The sequence below is a fragment of the Podarcis tiliguerta genome (genome assembly GCF_965153285.1).
Source record: "Podarcis tiliguerta genome assembly, chromosome: 13".
Taxonomy (NCBI): Eukaryota; Metazoa; Chordata; class Lepidosauria; order Squamata; family Lacertidae; genus Podarcis; species Podarcis tiliguerta.
In genome coordinates this window covers 51,574,254-51,592,656 of record NC_139546.1, presented here as the reverse complement: position 1 = coordinate 51,592,656, position 18,403 = coordinate 51,574,254, and the positions used below count along the sequence as shown (strand labels likewise).

Genomic DNA, 18,403 nt, shown 5'->3' with positions numbered 1-18,403 from the left:
TTTAATTAAGGGGTATCAGAGTTTTTAGGGGGCTAACCAGGCTGGGATAGCAGGCTTGTTGGTTTCTGAATGTCTGCTGTAGATTTTCAATTTCGTTGTTCTGTATGGGACAATGACAATGAAGATTATCGTATCGTAGCCGAGGGTAGCGAAGGCTGCTAAGAGGCCCAAGGAAACTAAGCAGACAGGACTCCCCCACGGCCCCCGGAGCCCCCAAGGCTGTTTCCCTCCTCCAGCTGGGCCTGAAGCCAGATCGAAGCAACCACCACCATCCAAGACAGTCTAGGGACAATAGCCTTGAAGATGCCATGTGGAGGGGGGTGGAAGAAGGAGGGGACTGTTTCCTCTGCTTGCCCACCCACCCACCCATTCCAGCCCCCTCTCCTTACTGTGTACACATGTGATGTGTTCTTCTCTCAGGGGGCTGTGCTGGGCTGCCTTCTCGCCGGGCCTCTCTTGGCTGCCTTCAGCGGACAAGTCGCCTTCGAGCCTGATCCCGGAAGAATCCAGAGGCCTGTCTTTGTCCCGGGGCCCCTGGAAGAGCTCCTCCGCTGCGTGGCCCCCGATGCTACAGACGTTGCTGATGAGGATAGTGGCGTCCGTGACTCCGGGGAGGGAGCAGAGGTCGCCGTCGGGAGTGAGGGAGGCAAAGCCGTTGGGGAGGGCGTCCATGGGGTCTGCAGCGCGAGAGAGAGGCGGGAGGGTTTCAGAGGCCTCGCAGGGACCCACATACGTTAATACTGTGATAGGAATTTTGAGGTCTTACATATATGTTAAATGTTCATAAGTGTACCAACCAAGCACATACATAGATCAGCACAGGAAGACCGACCTGGAACCATTTTGATTCCCAAACTGACCAAATGTTTTCTCTGCAAGGTCAAAGGAAAATGGAAAAGCCTCCCCATTGCCCTTCCCTTCACAAATCCTGTCTTAAGGGTCTGTCTGTGTAGGAATAGGGTGAGCCTGTGACCTGGCTCAGGAACTAAGTATTTATCATTTCAAAAGACTGGCCAGGCTCCCCAGGATATCCAATCAAGTGACCATTAACAGGTAACCTGCCAGACAGGAGCTAAACAACGCGCTCAGATTTCTGTTGTAGACCGCCTTTTCTGTGATGTAGGTATGATGTGTCTGGGGGTTGGTCTTGAGCTACACCCCTTATGTGATGTATGTATGATGTATAGAGGGGTGGTCTTTAGCTCCAGGGCAGGGAATTTAAAATGTATATGTAAGGACAGGCACACCTTTGTTTGGGGTCCTCCTCCTTTCCTGCGTGTGATGGGGGCACCCTGTTGCAACAGATCAATAAAGATCAGGCTTACTAGCTGCTTTGCTTCTCAATATTCTCTGGTTGGCCTCTGTTATTCTCTCCTACCAATAGGGAACCTATGTAAGGACTCTATATGGGCTCTTGGATACCCCATAAGGGAAAAGGGCAATTTTTGTTTACAACAATAGCAGTCGTCCCTCCCAAAACTACTACACATTTTGGAAAGCGGTTTGTCTACCCGTCTCCGACTCATAAGCTATCGGCGCCAACCTTGGAGCGACAAGGCGGAGGAGATGGTTCTCATCAGTGTTTGGACACCGCTGCACACCATTTTGAACCAAGATGGCCATTCCAAACGATTTTGACACCTCCAAAGTTATCATCGCCCAAGATGGTGGGCTGGAACGTTCAGGGCTGCACTGATTTTTAACCAAATATGAAAAGAAATTAATAGGGGTGTGCACTGGATACAGCAGGAAGAGGAGCTCTAACCCCAGGACTAGGGGTGGGGGGCCAGAAAAACTTCGCCCCCATTTGTCCAGTGCTGAGAATCAGCTGGCCTCTCATCTATGGCCCCCGTAGTAATGGAATCTGTTTGATTCAGGGCCAGATTCTGGCCAGATATTCTCCAGGTAAGTGCCACACACAGCCCTAGAAACTAACAAATTACATTATCTATTTATAAATCTCAGGATTCACCCCCCCCCCCCCGAATTCCTGGGCAATGCTGGGCACTTTCCGATAGTACAGTACAGTGGTGCCCCGCAAGACGAATGCTTCGCAAGACGGAAAACCCGCTAGACGAAAGGGTTTTCCGTTTTTCAATGCGCTTCGCAGGACGAATTTCTCTATGGGCTTGCTTCACAAGATGAAAATGTCTTGCGATTCTTGCGATTTTTTTCCGCTCCCCAACCCCTTTTTCTAAGGCACTAAACTGCTAATAGCCTTTTAGCAGCTAATCCGCTAATCCCTTAAGCCTTTAATAGCCGCTAATAGCCGCTAAACCGCTAATCCGCTAATGGGCTTGCTTCACAAGACGAAAAAACCGCTAGACGAAGAGACTCATGGAACGGATTCTTTTTGTCTTGTGAGGCACCACTGTATATATTTTTGTTGTTTTGTCTTTTCGCTATGCACTGGACGCCTCTTGGGAGACAACAGAGTTAATCAAATTTCTCATGACTGTTCCTGAGATCAAAGACCAGGTTTTTCCCCCCTGTGTTTGGATGCAACTGGACGCCATTTAGACGGCAGAGAGAAATTCAAAATGGGAGTCTCCTTCTGGCAAGTCCTGCAGCCAAGCTGGTGCCTGGCGTCTTGCTCTGCTTTTCCTTTGGGAAAAGTGAGAGGGGGTCTTGATGTCTGGGCAGCCCAGGACCTCCAGGCACATTGCCTGGTCTTGTGCCCTGGCAGAGCGAACTTTTCAAAGCTGCACTGATTCTAGCCACCAACTCGGAAACTGCACTGATTTCTTAGATCTCTTGAGCGATACCTGATACGGTACCTGCTGCTTAGGAATATAGGGAAGAGGTTGCCTTATTACTCAGACAACTGATCCATCTAAGCTCAAAAAGATTTACTCCTAGGGAAAGCAGCTCTCAAGAGCAGTGTTTCTCAAACTTGGGTATGGACTACGACTCCCATCATCCCTGACCGCTGGTCCTGCTAGCTAGGGATGATGGGAGTTGTAGTCCAACTAGTGGTGTGAGGTGAGAATATTCTCCGCTAGGAAATTCTCCGGAGAATATTCTCCACAAACTATAAATTCTAATGTAAGAACCAGTTTTACAGCTGTAAAACCTAGTACATAATAAGTCAAGCTGTAATCAAAATACAGTTTTCGACCTTCTATGAGCCTGCTGTAATAATATTTCAAGTTTAATTCTATAGTTTTTTTGTAGCCAGTGTGCAGTATTAATATTGTCATTTCAAATTTAGGCCTACAACTACAGTTTTAGAACTACTTAAGTATTTGCAGTAGGCCTACTGTACTGTTTTACGTGCAATGCTACAATTTTTGTGCTCTTTCATATAGCCGGTATGATTGGTATTATGGTGGTCTATCATTTCAAATTTAGGCCTACCAAAGAATGTGAATTCACTGTGTCACGCCACTGAATAAAAGCATCTGTACAGTTTTTGGTTGCCATCTGAACAAGTACAGTGGTGCCTCGCAAGATGAAATTAATTCGTTCTGCGAGTCTTTTCGTCTTGTGAATTTTTTCGTCTTGCGAAGCACCACTGTGCATTGACGGTTTCCCACAGGAATGCATTGACGGTTTTAAGAAAAAGGCGCAAGACGTTTCGTCTTGCGAAGCAAGCCCATAGGGAAATCCGTCTTGCAAAGCAACTCAGAAAACGAAAAACTCTTTCGTCTTGCGAGTTTTTCGTCTTGCGAGGCATTCGTCTTGTGAGGTACCACTGTATAATTTTCAATGCATTAAAATGAATATTCTATTTTAAATGAAAATTCTCTAATATTCTCATTAACCAAGAATATTCTCCAAAAGATTATTCTCGAGAATTTAACATCACTAAGTCCAACAACCGCGGGAGTTTGAGAAAACCCTGCTGTGCCTTGAAGGTGGCCATCTTTCCCCAGTCCAAATATGAGGTGCTACGGATTGAACCTGAAACCTTTGCCCACCCGGGAAGAATGGCAGATGAAACTGATGGACTGTATGGAAATGGCGGAAATGACTGGCAGAATCCGAGACCAGGGAGACGACGCGATGGAGGAAGATTGGAAAAAATTCAAAGTATGTTTACAGAAACATTGCAAAATTAATGAATGTTAGATGAATATTGGAATGAAATTATAAGGTTTTAGCAGAAGTGTTATTAATAATTACATGACTATTAATTGTTAATGGGATAAAGTGGAAAATTCAAAGTTAAAACGTGTTAGGATAAACCACAGAATAAAAACTGAAGAAGAGGGAAAGGATTTGCTGAACCAGCAATTTCGAACTAGAATACAAAAAAGGGAGGTGCGAGGAAGTCGAGGAAATAAGCAAATGAAAGATATAGATATAAAATTTGGATGTGTGTTTAAATGTTTTTGTTTTCTTTATGTTGTACTGTTGTACTGTATTCTTTTTATTGTTGATGTATTGTTTGTTGAATTTATGTACTGTTTTTCTTTATTGTTGTTCTTTTCATAATTATAAAATATTCAATAAAGATTATTATTTTTTTTAAAAAAAGAACCTGAAACCTTTGCCATGGAAAGGAAGTTCAGGTGCATTACCACTGAGCTTGTCATCAGCACTCTCCACCTGGTACCTCCCTAAGGAAAAGGAAGGACAACACCCCCCCTTCTCCATCAAACCGGCCGGGACAGACTGCCACCTGCCTCCCCTTCACCCCATTCACAGGCATCCCACTTGGTCTTCGTAACAATTGCGTAAACAGATGTGCATTGTCTCCTCTGCCGTAGCACCTATAAACACTGTATTTTTCGCTCTATAAGACACACTTTTTCCCTCCTCAAAAGTAAGGGGAAATGTGTGTGCGTCTTATGGAGAGAATGCAGGCTGCGCAGCTATTGCTGAAGCCAGAACAGCGAGGGGGATTGCTGCGCAACGCCTCTTGTTTTGATGCCTTCACAGCGATGCAAGATGAGGGGCGGACGGGAGCCCTTACGGAGCCCCTTCCGTCCCTCATCCTGCTTCGCTGGGAAGCCAGCAGACCAAGAGGCGCTGTGCAGCTCTCCCTCTCGCTCTGCTGGGTTCAGCAGAGCAGTGCAGCGCCTCTTCACAGAGAGCCAGTGTGGTGTAGTGGTTAAGGCAGAGGAGGGCAACCAAAATGGTCAAAGGCCTGGAAACGATGCCTTATGAGGAACGGCTAAGGGAGCTGGGCATGTTTAGCCTGGAGAAGAGGAGGTTAAGGGGGGATATGACAGCCATGTTCAAATATAGAAAAGGATGTCACATAGAGGAGGGAGAAAGGTTGTTTTCTGCTGCTCCAGAGAAGCGGACACGGAGCAATGGATCCAAACTACAGGAAAGAAGATTCCACCTAAACATGAGGAAGAACTTCCTGACAGTAAGAGCTGTTCGAGAGTGGAATTTGCTGCCAAGGAGTGTGGTGGAGTCTCCTTCTTTGGAGGTCTTTAAGCAGAGGCTTGACAACCATATGTCAGGAGTGCTCTGATGGTGTTTCCTGCTTGGCAGGGGGTTGGACTCGATGGCCCTTGGGGTCTCTTCCAACTCTAGGATTCTATGATTAAGAGTGGTAGACTTGTAATCTGGGGAACCGGGTTCGCATCTCCGCTCCTCCACCTGCAGCTGCTGGGTGACCTTGGGCCAGTCACACTTCTCTGAAGTCTCTCAGCCCCACTCACCTCACAGAGGGATTGTTGTGGGGGAGGAAGGGAAAGGAGAATGTGAGCTTTGAGACTCCTTAAAGGGAGTGAAAGGCGGGATACCAAATCCAAACTCTTCTTCTTCAGCGAAGCAGGAGGAGGAAAGGAAGGGAGCCCTTCCTTTCCTCCTCCTACTTCGCTGAAGAGTGTTGCTTCGTCTCGCCTGCCTCCTCTGATCCCCCCAGCAGGGACAACACTGCTAGGCAGCCAGTAGATCCAGCTTCCCCAAAGGGGCGGACGGACTGGTGGCCCCCTTAGCCTAATCCTCCCTCCTCCTTCCTCTTCAACATTTGATTCAGACTATTTTTTTCCTTGTTTTCCTCCTCTAAAAACTAGGTGCGTCTTATGGTGCGAAAAATACGGTATCTGGTGGAAACAGGGAGCAGAGGGGCAAGCGGCGTTCCCAGAGGCTCACCTAGTGAGCAGTCGGGGCGTGATTTGAACTCGGCACCATCCAGCTCACACCCCTCACCGTGATGCTAGCTCACATCGCGCACAAACACGGCGGAAAGGCACAACAGTTTAAAAAGCCACAGGCAGTTACCGTATTTTTCGCTCTATAAGACGCACCAGACCACAAGACGCAAATAGTTTTTGAAGGAGGAAAACAATAAAAAAAATATTCTGAATCTTAGAAGCCAGAACAGCAAGAGGGATCGCTGCACAGCAAAAGCAGCAATCCCGCTTGCTGTTCTGGCTTCTGGGATAGCTGCACAGCCTGCATTCGCTCCGTAAGACGCACACACATTTCCCCTTACTTTTTAGGAGGGGAAAAAGTGAGTCTTATAGAGCAAAAAATAGGGTATTTAAAACTGCGGCAGGCCAGGTCTGCCAGGCTTCCCCTACCCTCAGCAATCGTGCCTCAGTGGGACAGAAGGGACTGGGAAGGATCTTTGCATCGGCTTTTCCCAGCTCCATCAGGCACCTGCCGCCCCTGAACTGTGCCAGTAGGGCGTCTCCACCCCCATCGTTCTGCCCAGACGCTGAGGTCCAGCGCCGAGGGCCTTCTGGCGGTTCCCTCGCTGCGAGAAGCAAAGCTACAGGGAACCAGGCAGAGGGCCTTCTCGGTGGTGGCGCCCTCCCTGTGGAACGCCCTCCCACCAGATGTCAAAGAGAAAAACAACTACCTGACATTCAGAAGACATCGTAAGGCAGCCCTGTTCAGGGACGTTTTCAATGTGTGACATTCTAATGTATTTTTAATCTTTGTTGGAAGCCGCCCAGAGTGGCTGGGGAAACCCAGCCAGATGGGCGGGGTACAAATAATAAATTACAGTGGTGCCTCGCAAGACGAAAAGAATCCGTTCCATGAGTCTCTTTGTCTAGCGGTTTTTTCGTCTTGCGAAGCAAGCCCATTAGCGGATTAGCGCTATTAGCGGCTACTAAAGGCTTAAGGGATTAGCGGATTAGCTGCTAAAAGGCTATTAGCAGCTTAGTGCCTTAGAAAAAGGGGGTGGGGAGCGAAAAAAACACCCCAGGAATCGCAAGACATTTTCGTCTTGCGAAGCAAGCCCATAGAGAGATTCGTCCTGCGAAGCACCTCCAAAACGGAAAACCCTTTCGTCTAGCGGGTTTTCCGTCTTGCGAGGCATTCGTCTTGCGGGGCACCACTGTATTATTATTATTATTATTATTATTGGAAGAACTGTTTGGAAATTTTATTTTCCTCTTCCCTCCCTGCCCCTCTTTCCTTGTGTGCTGCGTACTTGTGTGTTTTTGTTAAGAGTCTAAGCCTGCAGGTAGGGTCTGTGCGCAAACTGATCTGGGAGCCTTTTTGGGCCGAGGAGCAGGGTGCCGACGTGCCAAATAAATACGCGAATAAACAAGAAAGGCAGCACGCTACACATAATCCACACAGCGCTAGCTATTAGCTAGCCACGACCAACACCAGGAGGGGCCGAAGGGCAGCGGCTAAACATTTACCTCCGTCTCCATCCAGGCTGTGCTCCGCCTCTCCGCCCTTTCTAGTCCTGGGGGAGGCGTGGGCCCCTCCGCCAGGGTACTTGAGCAGGCCGGCGGCTTCCTCCTCCAGCTCGGCGGCTCCGGGGTCTTTGTCGAAGCTGACCCTCTGCAGCTCCACGTACTGGGGGTAGGGCGAGGCGTCGTCCATCAGGGCGCCCAGCAGGCTGAGGCGAGAAGAGGCCGGAGGGGGCGAGGAGGACGACGACGCAGCGAAAGCCCTGTCCAAGTCGTAGTCCAGGTGGGGCTCGGGAGGGCGGGGCTTGAAGCGGGCGGGGCGGGGCCTGCGCTTGGCCCCGCCCCGGCAGTCCTCCTCCCGCAGGGGGCAGCTCTTCTTGTAGAGAGGGAGGTGGTCGTCGTCGGGCTGCGAGCCGGGCGAGAGGGACAGGGACGACCGGGCCCGCTTGGCCCCCGCTGCTCCCCCTCCCCGCCGGCGCCCCCTGGAGGCCATCTTGCCCCACAGCTTCCAATGGAAAGCCAGGGAGGAGCTCTTGGCGTAGAGGAGCATGCGGAAGGCCCGCAGGGCGCGCCGGCGCTGGCGGCGGAAGCAGCGCGACCTCGGCGCCCCCAGGAGCTGCGGGCGCCTCCGGGAGCCGCCCCCCGCGGCCACGTCGAAGGGCCAGGCCCGGCCCCCGCTCCGGGGGACCTTCGCCCTGCCGACTTTGCTCTGGGCCGGGTGGGAGGGGCCCACGCCGGCCACCTCCCAGCCGGACATGCAAGGGAGGTCCCACCTCCCTTCGTCCTCCTCGCTGGCGGAGGATGAGGGGCTGAAGCCCAGGGGCTGCTTCTTCGCGTAGGCCAGGCGCCGGTTCCCCTCGAAGCAGCCGCCGTGCTTGCGCTCTGGCTCGCCCCACTCCTGGGAGGGGCGGCACAGCTTGTCCCGGTGCCCCGTGGGGTCGCGGAGGCTGGGGGACGGGCCCCCCCAATACTTCTCGTCTTGAAACATTTCCTTCATGGTGCCGATGCGGCTGCGGGGGGAGAGAGAGAGAGAGAGAAAGGAAGGGTTGCGTTAGGGTCATGGGAGAAGAGTAGGAGGGGCTTCCGCACTGAGAAAACCAGAGGCGACAGGACGCATGAAGATACCTGAAGGAGCGTCTCCACCCCCATTGTTCTGCCCGGATGCTGAGGTTCAGCACCAAGGGCCTTCTGGCGGTCCCCTCATTGCGAGAAGCAAAGCTACAGGGAACCAGGCAGAGGGCCTTCTCGGTGGTGGCGCCTGCCCTGTGGAACGCCCTCCCACCAGATGTCAAAGAGAGAAACAACTACCTGACATTTAGAAGACATCTGAAGGCAGCCCTGTTCAGGGAAGTTTTTAATGTATGACATATTAGTGTACAGTGGTGCCTCGCAAGACGAAAAGAATCCGTTCCGTCAGTCTCTTCGTCTAGCGGTTTTTTCGTCTTGCGAAGCAAGCCCATTAGCGGATTAGCGCTATTAGTGGTTTAGCAGCTATTAGCGGCTATTAAAGGCTTAAGGGATTAGCGGATTAGCTGCTAAAAGGCTATTAGCAGCTTAGTGCCTTAGAAAAAGGGGGTGGGGAGCGAAAAAAACCCCCCAGGAATCGCAAGACATTTTCGTCTTGCGAAGCAAGCCCATAGCAAATTCGTCCTGCGAAGCACCTCCAAAACGGAAAACCCTTTCGTCTAGCGGGTTTTCCGTCTTGCAAGGCATTTGTCTTGCGGGGCACCACTGTATTTTTGGTATTTGTGGAAGCCGCCCAGAGTGGCTGGGGAAACCCAGCCAGATGGGCGGGGTACAAATAATAAATTATTATTATTATTATTATTATTATTATTAGGGAGATGGCTGCTTGTTTAGCATAGTGTGCACAACTAGCGTCAGGCACAGGCAGGAGACGTTGTACAGAACGCAGAAACACTTAGGTGGACGTAAGACCCTGATCCTGCCTGGCCCTCCCTGCTTGCCTTCAAGCAACCTTTCCAAATATCTTTGCTTCCATGAAGACCAGACAGTGCTTTAATGCGTTTAAGAAAAACCACAAACTCCAAAGCACGTCGGAAGCTCGACTGCGTACAGTGGTGCCTCGCAAGACGAAATTAATTTGTTCCGCGAGTCTCTTCGTCTAGCGGTTTTTTGGTCTTGCGAAGCAACCCTATTAGCGGCTTAGCGCTATTAAAGGCTTAAGGGATTAGCGGATTAGCCGCTAAAAGGCTATTAGCGGTTTAGTGGCTTAGAAAAAGGGGGTGGGGAGCGAAAAAAAACCTCAAGACTCGCAAGACATTTTCGTCTTGCGAAGCAAGCCCATAGCAAATTCGTCCTGCAAAGCGCATCGAAAAACGGAAAACACTTTCGTCTAGCGGGTTTTCCGTCTTGCGAGGCATTCGTCTTGCGAGGTACCACTGTACCTCCTAGACTATCCTTCCTGCACGGGTGGTGGCTGAGTGATTAAGGCAGTGGACTGGGCTCTGCGAGCGTGGGTTCGAATCCCATCCCCGGTGTACACTGGCAGTTACGTTTTGCAAGCCAGTGTGGTGTAGAGTGTCAAGACTAGGAGCTGGGAGAGACCAGGGTTCCAGTTTCCACTCAGCCATGAAGCTCTCACAGGGTGACTTTGGGGAAGTGGCTGCCTCTCAGCCTAACCTCCCTCACAAGGTTGTTGCAATGATCCAACAGAGATGGGGAGAACAATGTACGCTAAGTTAAAGTTAAACTATGGCACTTGCTTCCGCAGGAGGCGTTGATGGCCACAAACCTAGATGGCTTTCAAAGAGGACTGGACAAATTCATGGAGGAGGGGAGGGATATGGATGGCTAGTAGCCATGATGCCTCTGCCCTGTCTCCTTCTGAATGCCAGCTGCTGGAAACCATCGGAGGAGAGCGTGCTCTGAAGCTCGGGTCCTTTTTTTGGGTTTCCCACAGGCATCTGGTTAGCCGCTATGAGGATGCTGGACTAGATATGGTCCTCTTTGGCCTGATTTCACAGGTGCTTCTTATGCCACGCAAAGGGGGTAGAAGAATGCAGGCTCAAGAGGACATGGCAGAAAACTGAGGGTTTGACACAAACCTCGGTTTGCCGAGGGAAGTGTAACTCAGGAAACTGAGGTTAGTGCCAAACCCTCAGTTTTCTGCAAAAGCCAGTACAGTGGTTACATACGCTTCGGGTTACAGACTCCGCTAACCCAGAAATAGTGCTTCAGGTTAAGAACTTTGCTTCAGGATGAGAACAGAAATCGTGCTCCGGCGGCACAGCAGCAGGGGGCCCCATTAGCTAAAGTGGTGCTTCAGGTTAATAAGAGTCTCAGGTTAAGTACAGACCTCCGGAATGAATTAAGTACTTAACCCGAGGTACCACTGTATAGGAGAATGTAACTCCATCTCTCTCTCTCTCCCTCTCTCTCTCTCTCTCCTATACTGGCTTTCAGTATGGGAATAAGGCTGGGAAGGCGAAGTGCAAAGGGGAGAGGAAACCAAATCACACCGTCTATGCCATTTACTCTGACTGACAGTGCCTTGCTATGGCAGAGACATCCAGCCACCTGAGAGTCTTTTACCTGCATTAAGACACCAAGTTTTCTGAATGCCAAGGACCTGCTGTCCCACTGTGGTCCCAACTGGAAGGTAGGAAAGTGCCCAACTCAGACCTTTGGGGGGCTCCATCCAGCTCAGTACTCTGACTGGCAGCAGCGGCATTCCATCATTTCAGGCACGGGAGTCTCCCAGCCTTACCTCGAGACCCTGCTGGGGATCAAACCTGGGCACAGGCACTACCCCCAAGCCAATTCCCTTTCCCTCCAGAGGTGTGCACTTTGGCTCAAGAACACACAGGAACTCTCCAGGGTTTCCGAAGAACGGAAGAAACACCTGCTGGATCACCTAGCCCAAGACCCGGTTCTCACAGCGGCCGACCAGATGAGAAACCCGCAAGCAGGACGCAAGTGCAGTGGCGCCATTCTCCCCTACAGCAGTTTCCAGAAACAGCATTCAGAAGCATCACGGCCTCTGACTATGGAGCCGAAGCAGTAGCCCTCCTGCCATCAACATAGTCCTCTCCTCCCGGAGGCTCCTTCCTCCTCTTACCTGGAGACGCCGCTGGTGGCTGAACCCAGGACCTCCTGCATGGAACCACAGACCGGTAGACTTGGAAAGGGACCCCCAGGGTCATCCAGCCCAACCCCCTGCAATGCGTGCAGAGCAGGTGCTCTAACCACTGTCCCGCCATGCCCTTGCCCACTGAGCAGTAAGCAGAGATCTATATATATAGGTAAAGGGACCCCTGACCATTAGGTCCGGTCATGGCCGACTAGGGTTGCGGCACTCATCTCACTTTATTGGCCGAGGGAGCCAGAGTACAGATTCCAAGTCATGTGGCCAGCAGGACCAAGCCTGTTCTGGCGAACCAGAACAGCACACGGAAACGCCGTTTACCTTCCCGCCGGAGCGGTACCTATTGATCTACTTGCACTGGTGTGCTTTCGAACTGCTAGGTTGGCAGGAGAAGGGACCGAGCAACAGGAGCGCACCCTGTCATTGCGGGGATTCGAACCAAAGACCTTCTGGTCGGCAAGTGCTGGGCTCTGTGGTTTAACCCACAGCGCCACCCACGTTCCATATATATATATATATATATATCTTCTCCAGACACAAACAGGCCAAGTTGCCCTGCCACCCGCACCCCCTGCCCAGTCCTGCACCCTGACCTACCTCAGCCCTTTAGGAAGGGGGCGAGTCTAGCAGGGACCTCCTGCCTGCAAGGGAATCTAGGTGCACCTCTCATGGTGCTGGAGTCCCCAGGAGACCCCATCGGGGTGGGGGTGGGGAGGGGGCGTGGCTGGGAAGCGTTTTGGGGGGGAGCCCGATACAAAGAGGGGGAGGGGGCGTGGCCGGGGAGCTAACCGGGTGGCTTAACCTGGGCGAGGTGTGCAGCCGCAGAGGACGATGGGAAAGGAGGGTTGGGGGGCGAGGAGAGGAGGGTCCCGCGGTGAGGTTGGGGAGGGAGGCCGGGGAGGCCCAGGGACGGGACCCGGCCCCTCAGCGCGCGCGGGGGCGCCTCACCTTGTCCCGCAGCGGGGAGAGAGGCGCGGGACGCGGCAGAGGCCTCTCTCTCACGCCTCGCCTCCCAGCGCCGCCGCCGCCGCCTCCTTCCCTCAGGAGCCGCCGCGGCTGCCGGCGCCGCCCAAAGGCGTCATCAGCCGGCGTCGGGGCGGGGCCACGCCGACGGAGGAGGGCGGGGCGGGGCAACGCCGCGTCACCTCTCCTTGCCGAGCGACGTCAAGACGCACGCCTCAGCATCCGGGCATTTCTGCCTCGGTCCTGGCATAACGGTTACTTGACGGAGGGGTTGCGGAGTCCGAGCAGCGTCGCTTCCTTTGCACGTCGCCGCTGCCATAAATCCTGAGACGGCGACGCCGCCGGGCGCTGTCGGACTACGACTCCCGTCATCCCTCGCGGCTTGCCGCTGAGGCCGACGGGAGCTGTAGTCCATCAGCGTCGGGAGAACGGGGGGCCCTAAAAGAAAGAAAAAATATAAATATAAATGCGACAGGAGCGTAACAATCCCACATACGGAGACAATATCTAGTATTCCAGAAGCCGGCTTCCCTCAGCCCGCCGCCATCCAAGGGCTTTTCGGACTACAACTCCCGTCAGCCCCTGGGAACCAGCACACCTGCGCTGGCAGGGGCTGTCGGGAATTGTAGTCCAGAATCCTGTGGAAACTATTATTATTAATTACATTTGTATACCGCCTTTGCGAAAGGCTGGGCTGGATGAATCCCTAGCTGGAATTAAGATTGCCGGAAGAAATCTCAACAACCTCAGATATGCAGATGACACAACCTTGATGGCAGAAAGTGAGGAGGAATTAAAGAAGCTTTTAATGAGAGTTAAAGAGGAGAGCGCAAAATATGGTCTGAAGCTCAACATCAAAAAACCCCGAAGATCATGGCCACTGGTCCCATCACCTCCTGGCAAATAGAAGGGGAGGAAATGGAGGCAGTGAGAGATTTTACCTTCTTGGGCTCCATGATCACTGCAGAGGGTGACAGCAGCCACAAAATTAAAGGACGCCTGCTTCTTGGGAGAAAAGTGATGACAAACCTAGACAGCATCTTAAAAAGCAGAGACATCACCTTGCCAACAAAGGTCCGTATAGTTAAAGCTCTGGTTTCCCCAGTAGTGATGTATGGAAGTGAGAGCTGGACCATAAAGAAGGCTGATCACCGAAGAATGGATGCTTTTGGATTCTGGTGCTGGAGGAGACTCTTGAGAGTCAAACCTCTCCATTCTGAAGGAAATCAGCCCTGAGTGCTCACTGGAAGGACAGATCCTGAAGCTGAGACTCCAATACTTTGGCCACCTCATGAGAAGAGAAGACTCCCTGGAAAAGACCCTGATGCTGGGAAAGATGGAGGGCACACAAGGAGAAGGGGACGACAGAGGACGAGGTGGTTGGACAGTGTCCTCGAGGCTACCAACATGAGTTTGACCAAACTGTGGGAGGCAGTGGAAGACAGGAGTGCCTGGCATGCTCTGGTCCAGGGGGTCACGAAGAGGCGGACACGACTAAACGACTCAACAACAACAAATACCACCTTTCAGCTGAGGATCTCAGGTTTAGGGTTCGCAGCATAACAAAATTTGTTAGGGGTGCTGGGTGGGATGAACTACAGTTCCCAGAATTCTTTGGGGGTAAAGACTTGGAGACCGAGGGGTGCCCCCTGGCAATGTTGTTGCCAGAGAACTGGCCACTGTGTACACTCACCTCTAATTCTGAGATGTCAAAACAAAATTAACAGTCAAAATACACAGGGCGGGTGCACATACATATGTTGTTTGTGTGTTTGTTTGTTCCTCTGTGCTCCCTCCCATTGCTGAGCCCTGGAGACGGAAGTTAATTGGGAGAGGGTGTGATAGGAATTTTGAGGTCTTAGATATATGGTAATGTTCATAAGCGTACCAGCCAAGCACGTACATACATAGATCAGCACATGAAGACCGACCTGGAACCATTCTGATTCCTAAACTGAGCAAATGTTTTCTCTGCATGGTCAAAGTGGGAAACCTCCCCATTGTGTCTTTCCTCACAAATCCTTAAGGGCACATTTAAGATATGAATAGGGTGTGAGCCTGTGACCTGGCCCAGGAACTAAGTATTTGTCATTACAAAAGACTGGCCAGGCTCCCCAGGAAATCCAATCAAGTAACCTGCCAGACAGGAGATAAACGAGGACAGGAGAAAAACAACATTCAAATTTCTGTTGTAGACCGCCTTTTTTGTGATGTAGGTGTGATGTATCTGAGGGGTGGTCTTAGGTTACACCCCTTCTGTGATGTATGTATGATGTTTCTGGGGGTGGTCTTGATCTACAGGGTGGCAATTTCCAAAGTCTTTATAAGGCCTTGCACTCCATTATTTTAGGTTCCTCCTCCTCTCCTGCGTGTGGTGAGTGAGGAACCTGTTGCAACAGATCAATAAAGGTCAAGCTTACTAGCTGCTTTGCTTCTCAATATTCTCTGCTTGGCCTCTGTTATTCTCTCCTACCAATAGGGAACCTATCTAAGGACTCCATATGGGCTCTTGGGTACCCCATAAGGGAAAAGGGCAATTTTTGTTTTAAAAAAGGGGCAGACATCTCATAGTCTGTGCTACCAGTTCCAGGTTTGTGCTGTGATGGAGCTTGCAAGCTTGAAATGAGTGAGGTGGAGAGAAGGCTGCTGGTTCAGGAGCATCCAGACCCTGAGATTTCAGCGCCTAAACCTGAGACCTGGGGGCAGCCCCCAGGGATGCCATGGGGCTGCCCACCCCAGTGTTTCTTCCTTCACCCTCATCTGTGTAGATGTTTGCTTTGCACCCAGCAGAGGTGTAGTGCTCTGGTCAGTGCTATGACTTCTGTCTCCTGGGCTGAGGTTGAGTATTGCTTACTAAGCCCTAGAGACGGAGGTTAATTGGGAGAGGGGAGGAGGAATCAGAGCAGACCCCTAAAAGGAGAAAATGGTAAGCTGTGAGGGAAGCAAAAGGATACAGACTGTGATCATAACGTCAAAGGCTTAATTAAAATTATAGTGACCAATCTTCGGTGTTGAGAATAACACACCAAATGGCAGGCTGTTTAGCATTCCTCATGAAAACTGTTTCATCAGGTGCCTGTTTCATTATCATCAGGTGCCTGTTTCATCAGGTGCTTTATTATAAAGCCTGCATTTATTCCTTTCCTATATTTATATCCTGCCCGCCTTGTCCCAGGACAGCAAGCAACGAGTGGTGAAACAACAAAAACTTATTTTAAAAACCATCTCCAAAACAGTACAGAGTCAGACTGGGAGAGCCCAAATCCTGCTGCTTGCTTAGACTCCCATCTTCCCCAGTGTGTGAGAAACTGGCCTGTGTTTAAAACCTTACACCAAAGCAAGGGGAGGAAGGAGTGACTTTCGGCCCTGATCCGTTCCGTTCGTGGAGATGAAAGCGAAAATCCTGGAAAAGGAAGCAATTTCCTTATTGCACAATGGTCCAGGTTGGTTGCACAAGGTCTGCCAGTCAACCATGATGGCAAAACCTGAATTTGCTGGCGTAGGATTGAATATAGCAACAGTCACATCCAAGTGGGTGATATGTGGCAGCGAGTCGCTTTGACTGCCTTACTTTTTCATAACTTGGGCGGAAGTCTTCGACCCCGCTGCTCCCCTCCTCTTGCTCGTAAACGGGTTTGCGGTTCTATTATTTTCTGAATAATGCTGACTCCGTGAAGAGGAAGTGGTTAAGCAGGCTTAGGACAGCATCTTCTTACTTCTTGGAAGTTGTTCTTCAAGCTACTTTCGTACATTTAAAGTGCTTTGATTCCACTCTAAGAATCCTGGGAGCCATGGTTGGTTTGTTGTTGTGTAGTTGTTTAGTGGTGTCCGCCTCTTTGTGCCCCCCTGGACCAGAGCACGCCAGGCCCTCCTGTCTTCCACTGCCTCCCGCAGTTTGGTCAGACTCATGCTGGTAGCTTCGAGAACACTGTCCCACCATCTCGTCCTCCGTCCTCCCCTTCTCCTTGCGCCCTCCATCTTTCCCAACATCTGGGTCTTTTCCAGGGAGTCTTCTCTTCTCATGAGGGGGCCAAAGTCTTGGAGCCTCAGCTTCAGGATCTGTCCTTCCAGTGAGCACTCAGGGCTGATTTCCTTCAGAATGGAGAGGTTGGATCTTCTTGCAGTCCATGGGACTCCCGTGGTTGGTTATTCCACCCACAGAGATACAATTCTCCTAGCGGTTACAAACTCAATACCCCTCGGTCTTTTTCACATGGACTGCTGCCAAGCCAAGTGCCCCCCACTGTTGTAAATAGAAAAGTTCGGCATCACTCCCCAAAAGGGGAAAAAACTGGATGCACATTTCCAAAACATAAGATAAAAAACAAACAAAACCTACCTACAGCAACAGTGTTTCATGTTGTGTGGGCTACTATGATATGTCATGGGCCCCGCCTGCTAGCCTGCTCCGTAAAATATCACGGGTTTTCTCATTTCTATATATAGGGGGCCTACATTCTGCATGGACTGCTTGCATTTCATTTCAACAATTATTTGGATAGAATTCGTATTTTGTTATGTGCAAATGGCTTTAGCTATCTATTCAGTCCATCAACTACCATAGAGCATATATTCAACCCAAAAAACAGCGACAATTTGTTGTTGACAAAGGACAGCTGGACATATAAAGGGCCCCAGTGCCTTCAGTAGCTCAAGGCCTCATCAAAACTAAATCCGGCCCTGTGCCCCACCCCACAATCCTATATTTGTGCACCTGGTTATTTCTGCTTAAGTGTAGAACCTGACATTTCTCCCTATTCAAATTCATCTTGGTAGTTTTGGCCAGTGGGATTTTTCAATAAAAAGAGGTGCCGAAACTCAGCATAAACGCCTTTCCTGTCCTCTTATAATGGTGATGGCACCCACCTGAGAGGTGCCGGAACTGAGTTCTGGCAGGTTCTGTGATAGGAATTTTGACGTCTTAGATATATGGTAATGTTCATAAGCGTACCAACCAAGCACGTACATAGATCAGCACAGGAAGATCGACCTGGAGCCATTTTTGATTCCCAAACTGACCAAATGTTTTCTCTGCAAGGTCAAACTGGAAAAGCCTCCCCATTGTCTCTTTCCTCACAAATCCTGTCTTAAGGGTATGTCTGTGTTTGAATAGGGTGTGAGCCTGTGACCTGGCCCAGGAACTACCGTATTTTTCGCTCTATAAGACGCACCAGACCACAAGACGCACATAGTTTTTGGAAGAGGAAAACAAGAAAAAAAATATTCTGAATCTCAGAAGCCAGAACAGCAAGAGGGATCGCTGCGCAGTGAAAGCAGCAATCCCTCTTGCTGTTCTGGCTTCTGGGATGGCTGCGCAGCCTGCATTCGCTCCATAAGACGCACACACATTTCCCCTTACTTTTTAGGAGGGAAAAGGTGAGTCTTATAGAGGAAAAAATACGGTAAGTATTTATCATTACAAAAGACTGGCCAGGCTCCCCAGGCAATCCAATCAAGTAACCTGCCAGACAGGAGATAAACAACATTCAAATTTCTGTTGTAGGCCGCCTTTTCTGTGATGTAGGTGTGATGTATCTGAGGGGTGGTCTTAGGTTACACCCCTTCTGTGATGTATGTATGATGTTTCTGGGGGTGGTCTTGATCTACAGGGTGGAAATTTCAGAAGTCTTTATAAGGCCTTGCATGCCATTTTTCGGGGTTCCTCCTCTCTCCCGCAGGTGAGGGGAGCACCCTGTTGCAACAGATCAATAAAGATCAAGCTTACTAGCTGCTTTGCTTCTCAATATTCTCTGGTTGGCCTCTGTTATCTTCTCCT

The 18,403-nt window shown here is 50.6% G+C and overlaps 1 protein-coding gene across 1 annotated transcript in view; it reads right to left on the bottom strand.

The window, feature by feature from the left end:
• SENP3 (SUMO specific peptidase 3) overlaps window positions 1-12,773 on the bottom strand; it is a 39,959-nt gene extending 27,186 nt beyond the window's left edge. The window contains exons 1-3 of the mRNA XM_083410304.1: window positions 12,613-12,773; window positions 7,563-8,566; window positions 390-677 (exon numbers count right to left, since the gene is read on the bottom strand). Of these exons, the coding sequence (XP_083266430.1) occupies window positions 390-677; window positions 7,563-8,553 (1,279 nt within the window). The 5' untranslated portion in view covers window positions 8,554-8,566; window positions 12,613-12,773. The remainder of the gene's footprint in view (window positions 1-389; window positions 678-7,562; window positions 8,567-12,612) is intronic.
• Window positions 12,774-18,403: the final 5,630 nt, after the last annotated feature.